This window comes from Chrysochloris asiatica, unplaced genomic scaffold (genome assembly GCF_000296735.1).
Source record: "Chrysochloris asiatica unplaced genomic scaffold, ChrAsi1.0 scaffold00409, whole genome shotgun sequence".
NCBI lineage: Eukaryota > Metazoa > Chordata > Mammalia > Afrosoricida > Chrysochloridae > Chrysochloris > Chrysochloris asiatica.
In genome coordinates, this window is record NW_006408927.1 from 1,439,033 (window position 1) to 1,449,292 (window position 10,260).

At 52.0% G+C, this 10,260-nt stretch overlaps 1 protein-coding gene across 1 annotated transcript in view; it reads left to right on the forward strand.

Annotated features, from left to right (window-relative positions):
- The first annotated feature begins 313 nt into the window (after positions 1-313).
- APC2 (adenomatosis polyposis coli 2) overlaps positions 314-10,260 on the forward strand; it is a 30,901-nt gene continuing 20,954 nt past the window's right edge. The window contains exons 1-13 of the mRNA XM_006876722.1: positions 314-454; positions 579-669; positions 752-932; positions 1,553-1,661; positions 1,749-1,862; positions 2,537-2,614; positions 2,770-2,868; positions 3,297-3,684; positions 4,155-4,250; positions 5,154-5,293; positions 5,629-5,706; positions 5,973-6,089; positions 6,339-6,553. Coding sequence (XP_006876784.1) covers positions 314-454; positions 579-669; positions 752-932; positions 1,553-1,661; positions 1,749-1,862; positions 2,537-2,614; positions 2,770-2,868; positions 3,297-3,684; positions 4,155-4,250; positions 5,154-5,293; positions 5,629-5,706; positions 5,973-6,089; positions 6,339-6,553 — 1,847 coding nt within the window. The remainder of the gene's footprint in view (positions 455-578; positions 670-751; positions 933-1,552; positions 1,662-1,748; positions 1,863-2,536; positions 2,615-2,769; positions 2,869-3,296; positions 3,685-4,154; positions 4,251-5,153; positions 5,294-5,628; positions 5,707-5,972; positions 6,090-6,338; positions 6,554-10,260) is intronic.

A 10,260-nucleotide genomic window follows, 5' to 3' on the forward strand; every position in this document is an offset into this window, starting at 1 on the left:
CATGGGTCAGTACATGAGCCTGGCTGTGAGAGGCTGACCCATCGGCGAGTGAGACCTTTGGGCTGTCTCTGTATCTGAGCATCTGTGTGAGACTCTGCCCCTGCCCCCCTGTCTCCTTGTCATCTGTGTCTGTCACTCCATCTGCCACGCTGTCTGCCTGGGTTCCCTGAAGTGGCCACGCCAGTCAGTCCCACCCAGGACTATCGGGAGAACTGGGGCTCAGGACTCAAGACTGTCTTGGTGTGCCAGCCACCCCGTCTTCAGGCCCTTGGTGACCCTGACCCTGTGGCCCCAGGCACTGCAGGAGCTGAAGATGACTAGCTCTGTGGCCTCCTATGAACAACTGGTGCGGCAGGTGGAGGCCTTGAAGGCTGAAAACAGCCACCTGCGGCAAGAGCTACAGGACAACTCGAACCACCTGTCCAAGCTGGAGACGGAGACGTCGGGCATGAAGGTGGGACTGTGAGGGGGCTGGATGGGTCACATCCGGGGTGCAGGGACAGATGTCAGGGCTGGACCCTGGAGGTGGGCAGGAAAGCCAGGGCAGTGGCCACCCTGAACGTCCATCCCACCCTCAGGAGGTCCTGCAGCAGCTACAGTGCAAGTTGGAGCTGGAGGCCCGAGTGCTGGTGTCCTCCGGGCAGACAGAGGTGCTGGAGCAGCTGAAAGGTGAGGGTGCCCTGCCCTCCTTGCCTGGGAGGCTGAGGGGCCAGGCTGCCACTGACCTCTACCTCTCCTTCTCCCCACCCAGCCCTGCAGATGGACATCTCCAGCTTGTACAACCTCAAGTTCCAGCCACCAGCCCTGGGCCCTGAGCCCCTCAACCGGAGCCCTGAGGGAAGCCCCTTCCACGGCTCTGGGACCTCCAAGGATGGTGTCGGGGAGCCAAGCCGGGCTGCCATCCGTCTGCTGGAGGAACTGGACCAGGAACGGTGAGACAGAATGTCCACGTGGCCTAAGCAAGAGACAAAGAGGAACACAGGGTTCCTGGCAGGGGACACAGCTCCCGGGAGACACTTCCAGGTGTCGCTCGGGACAGGGTTTGTCCAGCACCCAGGCTCAGTGTCAGGCCTGGAGCCAAAGGGGCCCAAGGCAGTCTTTGTGGAGAAAGGGACGAGGCCCAAAGAAGCTGGGCTTGGAGCCAGCAGAAGGAGGCAGGTCTGGAACTCAGTCAGTCTGGCTGGGTTGGGTAGGCTCGGACAGAGGCCTATCATCAAGCCCTTGTTCATCCTTCCCAGCCTCAGACTTACCACTCTGAACAGTGGGAGTAGAAGTGTTGTTCACAAGGATATTGACAGGGAGGCTCTGAGGCTCCTGGAACCCTCTGAACCTGAAGCCTGGTCTGTACTGAATGGAGGGGATGAGTAGCAAGTGCTGAAGGGAACGACCCCACCCAGAGACTTTCACAAGGGACTCCCTTTCTCCTCCTCTCTGTATTCATTTCTGTGTCCCTCCCGGAAGTGTCAGGACCCCACCAGGGGGAGCCATGACCTTTGCTGTCTGGACAACTTGGTGGGAATTAAGGCTCATTGAGTCACGCCCCCACCCCCAGGTGCTTTCTGTTGAATGAGATTGAGAAGGAGGAAAAGGAGAAGCTGTGGTTTTACTCCCAGCTGCAGGGCCTGTCTAAACGCCTGGACGAGCTGCCACATGTGGAGACGGTGAGTGATTGTGGGTAGCCGGGGTGGAGGAGTGCCGGTCCCCAGCCTGGGTGCCTCCTCAAGGGTGACCTGCTTCTCTTCCGGCAGTTCTCCATGCAGATGGATTTGATCCGGCAACAGCTGGAGTTCGAGGCTCAGCACATCCGCTCGCTGATGGAGGAGCGCTTTGGCACTTCAGATGAGATGGTGCAGCGAGCACAGGTGTGCCTCGGGGAGGCGGGGAGCGGCGGCTCGTGAGGTGGGCGGGGCCACATGCTGGCGGTGGCGTCAGAAACCTTGGGCAAATCAGAGAGTCGAGATCTTTATGAGTGGAGTACTATAAGGAAGGATCGGACCTAGAAAGTGGTTGCGGAGGGTTTGAACAAGTTAATGGACATTGAAGGATGGGGACAGATTTGGAGATGGGGGGGAGTCAGGTTTTGGGGTGGGTGGATACCTACGCCATGGGCAAATCTTGAGGTCAGAGACCTGAGGGAATTTAGTTTAGTGGGAGGAGCCATATACTTGTGGGCGAATCGTAGGGCTAAGATTGTTAAGAATTGGTGTGCCGTCGAGTTGGTTCCGACTCATAGCGGCCCTGTATAGGGTTTCCAAGGAATGACTAGTGGGTTTCAAGACTGTAGAGTGAAGTCCTACAAAGGAAGGGGTGGTGTTTAAGCTGTTAGCCTTCTTTTGGACACTGGGGGTGACCACATCTGAGAGTGGGTGGAGTCAGTCTAGGGGTGGATAGAGTCAGATCCAGGAATGGGTGGTGTTCCAGAAATAAGGTGGGCTCTATACAGTGGGCGGAGTTAGATAGGGAGTAGACGGAGCTACAGTGCTAATGGGCAGAGTCCCAGCCTGGGCAGCTTGGCCAGCGTGTCTGTCCTTCGCAGATCCGCGCCTCACGCCTGGAGGAAATAGACAAGGAGCTGCTGGAGGCACAAGATCGGGTGCAGCAGACAGAGCCCCAGGTACCATAAGGAAGGAACCAGGCTTGGGGAGGGCTGCCCCAGGTCTTGGGGTTCCTCCTGTCCTAACATAGCGGACAGTCTGGCTTCAGCAGCGGGGGGGCTTTGTGTGATGCATCCAGAGTAAACCGCCCCCAAGCCTAGTGTTTTTCCCACAGGCGCTGCTAGCAGTGAAGTCGGTACCGGTGGACGAGGACCGTGAGAAAGAGGTCCCCACGCACCCTGACGATGGTGGTACTCAGCCAGGCAACAGCAAGGTGAGTGTGGGGTCCAGGTGGGGAGCAGCCGGCTGGGGTACATGCTGAGGTTTCCGTCCAGGCCCCTAGCTGTTGAGGGGCCTTCCTGGGACGGGTCTCACGGTGAGGTTGGTGGCTAGGATGCCCTATATGTTTGGGGGCACTGGAGACAAGTCCAGTCTATACCCCTAGAGGTGGGGGTGATCCCAGGGAGCCACTGGTGAGGGATTTTACCCACTGGAATAATCCCCGCAGAGTATGTATACCTGTCACTCCCTTATTTATCCTCCCAACTGTGTGGGCCTCCCCCCAGGTGAGGGATGAGGACCCACTGTAAGGCTGGGGAGTGTGCAGTAGTCACATGACTCGCCATGTTTTAGGGGCCCACCTTAGCCAGGTAGGGCAGGCAGCAGAAAGCTCCCTGACCCTCCTCTCCCCGTCCCTCGAAGGTGGAGGTAGTCTTTTGGCTGCTGTCCATGCTGGCGACGCGTGACCAGGAGGACACAGCGCGGACCCTGCTCGCCATGTCCAGCTCTCCTGAGAGCTGCGTGGCCATGCGTCGCTCAGGCTGCCTGCCGCTGCTCCTGCAGATTCTGCACGGTGCTGAAGCCGGGCAGGGGTCTGGAGGCGGTGTGGGGACCCCCGGGGCACCTGGCGCCAAGGATGCACGCATGCGCGCCAATGCTGCGCTGCACAATATCGTCTTCTCGCAGCCGGACCAGGGTCTGGCCCGCAAAGAGATGCGCGTGCTGCACGTGCTGGAGCAGGTCCGGGCCTATTGCGAGACCTGTTGGGACTGCCTGCGGGCATGTGACAGCGCCCCGGATGCAGGTGACGGTAAGTGCTGGCTCCTGGACCGTCCACGCAACGGGCACATCGTCGCCGTCACCGTGGCTTGCTATGAGCCATGTGCGGAGACCTGGGTCCTTGCCTTGACAACTTGCCACCAGCAGTGGATGTCCTAGCTGTAACTTGGCGCCAAGCGGATGCTGATGATATAGCCGGTAGTGGGCAGGCTATGAAAAGTACACGCAAGCTTTGAGAATTCATGTTTTCTGCAACCTATTGAAAGGTTAATCCGTGACCATGGACAGCTCAGAGCTGGCCAAGGCTTCTGGGCACAGGGGTCGGGCTGTGCCATTTCACATGTCGGGAGGTTGAGGCAGGCACCGAAGTCTCCCATTTACAGAGGGTTCACTGTCCCAGGGACCACTTGGAATGACCGTGGCCTGTGAGTGGGGAGGGGAGAGAGGGGCAAGGGTACTGACCATGGGGCCATTCCTCTGACCTGCCCCCTTGGTCCACAGCTCCTGTCCCCATTGAGCCGCAGATCTGCCAGGCCACCTGTGCCATCATGAAGCTGTCCTTTGATGAGGAGTATCGCAGAGCCATGAATGAGCTGGGTGAGTGGTCCCACTGCCTCCTCCAGGAAGCCCTCCTTTGCTGTAGGGATCATGTTTGTTCACATGGGGCCAGGCATCGAGGTCCAGAGAGAGACAGAGACTACTGAGGGTTCCATAGGAGGTGTCACCAGTGGACTGTCCTGCTAACTTGTTCCCATGAAAGGCAGCCTTTCAGCTGTAATCATCTGGGTCTCAGGGAAGGGAAAGGGATTGAGAAACAGATGTTCACAATGAAGACGGCAGCAGAGCTCTGGGGATGCGTCTCTGCGGGGTTTCATGCAGTTTCTCTTTTGGGTTTTTTTTTTTTTGTGTGTGTGTGTGTGTATGTGTGTGTGTGTTGGGGGAACCTTGAGAAGTTTTGGGTTGGGATTTAGTTTGTTTTCTGTGGCTGCTATAACAAAATACTACCAAGTGAGTGGTTTCAACCAACGGGAATGTATTGTCCAATGGTGGGAGGTGGTCCTCATTTGGGGCAGCAGGGGGGTGACCCTACGGAAGGATATCCAAGCTGGGTGCTGAAGTGGGATCCAGGAGCCTGGCCCAGTAGGCTTGGGAAGGACCGTCTGAGCAAAGGAAGGAGTAAATGCCAAGGTTCTGTGGCCACAGGAAGTGGGCTTGGGCTGGAAGGGCTGGAAGGACTCAGTCTGGTCACTGAACAGCATCCAAGGGGCTGCAAGCACAAGACCTGCCGATCCTGTGGGTGATGGGGAGACCTGGGACTGAAGGGTGAGGCCAGGAGAGGCTGGGGCAGGCTGTATGGAGGCCTGGGCTTTGAAGGCAGCCTGGAGGAGAATGTATGCGGGCAGGGTGGAGGGCAGCAAGGGACTGGTGTGGCCCAATCTGGGGGGAGGGAAGTGGGGGTTGCCCCCAGCCTCACCACACCCCCCTCCCATGTCCCCACAGGTGGGCTTCAGGCCGTGGCTGAACTCCTGCAGGTGGACTTCGAGATGCACAAGATGACCCGTGACCCCCTTAACCTTGCTCTACGCCGCTATGCTGGCATGACCCTCACCAACCTCACCTTTGGGGACGTTGCCAACAAGGTACGTGGTGGGCGGGACCCTCACCCCTCCAGCCTTGAAACAGCTTTGAGTAGCAGGGATGGCTGCCACCTCGGAGGGCCAGGCAGGGCCATGTCCTCTCTGGTCCTTTGCCATAGCTGTCTCTGTGAGGAACTGCTATCACCTCCGAGTGGCGTGCTCTAACCCCACCATCTCTGAATCTCATTTTCCTCATCTGAGCATTGAGTTGCCACTCCTCCTCTCCTGCGGCAGTGAGGATGGGGGCGGGGAGATGCTTAGCTGGGAGTGGGACTTCCTCAGGCCTCCCTGCCTATCCTGTGCCTGTGACCCTCCTGTGTCCCCCCTCCACCCTACAGACCACCTTGTGTGCACGCAGGGGCTGCATGGAAGCCATTGTGGCCCAACTGAGCTCAGAGAGTGAGGAACTCCACCAGGTATGAGCTCGGACCCCCAGGGGTCACGGGGGGCAGGCCAGAGAGCCTCACTGTCAAAGACCCACCCTGCTGATGGCCATGGGTGGACCCATCTGTCTGTGGCCCCACTGCTTGTGGGGGTTGATGACTTGTTGACTGAGGGTGAGGGAGGGGCTCACGTGGTGATCCAGCCTGGCTCTAGGCCTGTGCCCCTTGAACTCACCCTGTTACCCTACGTCTGACCTCTGTCTCTCTCTCTCACTGTACCCCATCCCACCTGGCCCCAGGTGGTGTCCAGCATCCTTCGAAACCTGTCCTGGCGTGCCGATACCAACAGCAAGAAAGTGTTGAGGGAGGTCGGCAGCATGACAGCTCTGATGCAGTGTGTCCTTCGGGCCTCCAAGGTGGGCACGGGTGGGGGGGTGGGGAACTGAGGGGGCGGGCTACAAGTGACCTACCCCAGGCCACAAAGCAGGGAGATAGGGGTGATGGGCGGTGAGTTCTCTGCCTCCGTGGGAAATCAAGCCCAACAATGCACTGCTTAGATGCAAGGAGTCCATGGTTTCCAGTTAATTATTAATGACTTTTGCTTCTTATTGGCACATGTATTTGCTGCCAATACTTATGGATCACTGACGCCCTCCCTGCCCTAGGAGTCCACCCTGAAGAGCGTGCTTAGTGCCCTGTGGAACCTCTCGGCACACAGCACAGAGAACAAGGCAGCCATCTGCCAGGTGGACGGCGCCCTGGGCTTCTTGGTCAGCACGCTCACCTACAAGTGTCAGAGCAACTCGCTGGCCATCATCGAGAGCGGGGGCGGCATCTTGCGTAATGTGTCCAGCCTCATCGCCACCCGGGAGGACTACAGGTCAGGCAGGCAGGGGTGGGGAGGACGTGGAGGGGCTCTCCTGGGGTCTCTGGGACTATGGAGCATGGACATCAGTGAATGAATGTTCTTGGTTCCCCAAGGTCTCAGTCTGTGTTTTCTCAGTATAAGTATATCCCAAATGTTGCATGGGATATACTCATGCTTAGAGTTCACTTATGTATTAAAACAAATAAAATGCTTATTATGTACTAAATAATAATAAACATTTACTATTTACAGAAACAGGTAAAACTTAATTCTAGTACTTACAGACTTATATTAAAAATTATCCATGATAGCAATATAAGAGGGCTTCAAAAATTTATGAAAAAGTGTAATGGAAAAATGTTATTAAAACAAATTTATTTAAACAACAACAATGCTAAAAGGAATAATACAAAAGCAATGCTAAAAGGAATAAAATTAAGCTATTTTAATAGTTACATGGTGATGCTGTGCGGTGGAGTTGGTGGTGACCCATAGGGACCGTGTGCGGGGTTTCCAAGGCCGTGACTCTTTCCAGGAGGGAGCAGAAGGAAAGCCTCGTCTCTCTCCTGCAGAGCGGCTGGTGGAGTCGAACTGCTGACTTGGTGCTTAGAAGCCTGACTTGTCACCCACTCTGCTGCCAGGGCTCCCTAACACTTACATAATGATACTAAGAAGTTATTTCTTAAATGAAGATACGTGTTGATGAACACAGAAATGTATGCTATGCTAATGGAGTCCTGGTCTGGTGCTGTAGAGTAAGCACTTGACTACAAGGTTGATTTGAATTGTGAGGTCGGTGGTTCAGACTCCCCTGCCGCTCCTTGGAACTGACTCAATGGCACGTAACAACAACAGAAATATTACCCCCAAAAATTATGTATTCTGAGTACTTACATACGTACATGAAAATTTTATCTAGTAAAATAAAATGTAATCAAATAGCATTTATTAAATGGTGGTGGGGTCATTATGTGCCATGGAGTCAGTGCTAACTTAGAGGGACCTTGGTTACGGTTTCCGGAGTGATAAATCTTTACAGGAGCAGAAAGCCTCCTCTTTCTTCCTCAGAGTAGCTGTTAGGTTTGAACTGCTGACCTTGTGGTTAGCAGCCCCACTTGTGATTAACTATGTTACCCGGCCCCTTGTTATTATTACAGTATTAATAATAAATACACAAACCACTAAAGCCAGTGATGAAGAAACTGAAGAACCCTACCAACTTCTTCAGTCTGAAATTGAGCAAACATGCAATCAAGATGTATTACATAATTACTAGTGATTGGAATACAAAAGTTGAAAACAAAGGATGGATCAGTGATTGGAAAATATGGTCTTAGTGATAGAAATGACGCTGGGGATCACATGACAGAATTTTGCAAGACCAATGACTTCTTCATTGCAAGTATCTTTTTTAAACAGCATAAATGTTGACTATACACATGGAACTCACCAGATGGAATACTAAGGAATCCAACTGACTACATCTGAGAAAAGACATGATGAAGACATTCAGTATCATCAGCAAAACAAGGCCAGGAGTGGACCATCAATTGCTCATCTGCAAGTTCAGGTTGAAGCTGAAGAAAATTGAAAACAAGTCTATGAGAGCCGAACTATGACCTTGAATACGTCCCACGTGAATTTAGAGATGATCTCCAGAACAGATTTAATGAGGAGTTGTGGGGAAATGACATAAGAACATCATACATGAAGAAAACCAAAGATCCTTAAAAAGACAGGAAAGGAAGACAAGACCAAAGTGGATGTCAGAAGAGCCTCTGACACTTGGCTCTTGAACGTAGAGAAGCTAAAGTGAATGGAAAAAATGATGAAGTACAAGAGATGAACAGAAAATTTCAAAGGGCAGCTCGAGAAAAAGTACTAACATGAAATGTGCAAAGCCCTGGAGTCAGAAAACAAAACTGGATGAACATGCTCAGCATTTCTCAAGCTGAAAGAACTGAAGAAATAATTCAAACCTCAAGTTGTAATATTGAAGGGTTCCATGTGGTGTGGGGTGGCGCTGTGGGTTAATGCACCAGACTGCAAAGACGCTTGAACTGCAAGGTCGGCAGTTCAAGCTTACCAGCTGCTCCTTGGAAACCCTATTTAGGGTCGCTATGGGTCGGAACCGACTCGACAGCACTACACTACAACAACCACATGTGGTGTGGTTGGGTAAGCATTGGACTGCTAACTGCAACTCCACCTGTTCAACCCCACCAGCCAGCCACTCCTTGGAAACCCTATACAGGGTTACTATGTCCGAAGCAATTTGATGTCACTGTCTGTCTGTTTGTGACACTGTGGTGCCGTGCATGCTGCTGTGATGCAGAAGCTATGCCTCCAGTATTGTAAGTACCAGCAGGTCGCCCACGGCAGACAGCTTTCAGTGGAGTGTCCGGCCTAAGACAGACAAGAAAGAAGGGAACATAAACTTCTTCGGAATGTTTAGCCACTGACAACCTTCTGAATGACGGCAGAACCCTGTCAGATATAACGCCAGAAAATCAGCCCCTAAAGTTAGAATGCACTGAAAATACCGTTGACCATGACGACAGCAGTGCAGTAAAGCTTTCAGGGCCTTTACCTGCTGATGAGATGGACCTGAAAATGAGGTGAAACAGCTGTAAACATCCATGAATAACTGGACCATGGAATGTATGAAGTATGAATCTAGGAAGATTGGAAATTCTCAAAAATGAAATGGAATCCATAAAGATCGATATCCTAGGCATTAGTGAGCTAAGTGGACTGGCTTGTCCAATTTGAATCTGACAACCACATGGTTTACTATGCTGGGAAGGACAAATTCTAGAGGAATGGCATAGCATTCATCCTCAAAAAGAACATTCCAAGATTTTTCTTGAAATACAATGCTGTCGGTGATAGGATTATATCCATATACTTATAAGGAAGACCAGTTAATAGCACTATTATTCAAATTTACATGGTGAAATTGAAGAATGATACCAACTTTTCAGTCTGAAATTATTACAGGTGACTGGAATGTAAAGGTTGGAAACAAAGAGGAAGGATTAATAGTTGGAAAATATGGTGAAAGAAAGGGTGCTGGAGATTACATGATAGAGTTTTCGCAAGACCAATGACTTATATGTTACAAATACTTTAGTTAAACAACATAAGAGGCAACTATACTCATGGGCCTCATCAGATGGAATACACAGAAATCAAATGGACCACATCTGTGGAAAGAGATGGTGGAAAAGCTCCATATCATCAGTCAAAGCAAGACCAGGGGTAGATGCAGAACAGACCATCAATTGCTCATATTGCAAATTCAGATTGAAGCTGAAGAAAATTAAAACAAGTCCTCAAAAGCCAGAATATGACCTTGAACATATCTCACCTGAATTTAGAGATCATCTCAAGATCAGATTGGATGCATTAGACATTAATGATCGAACCCCAGGAGAGCTGTATGATGACATCAAGACCATGATACAGGAAGAAAGCAAAGGTCATTTGAAAAACAGGAAAGAAAGAAAAGATCAAAACGGATGTCAGAAGAGACTCAGAGAGATGCCAAAGCAAATGGGAGAAATGAGAAAGCCAAAGAGCTGAACAGAAAATTTCAAGCGGGAGTTTGAGAAGACAAACTCAGGTACTGTGATGAAATGTGCAAAGCCCCGGAGTCAGAAGACCAAAAGGGAAGAATGTGCTCAGCATTTCTCAAGCTAAAAGAACTGAAGAAAAAA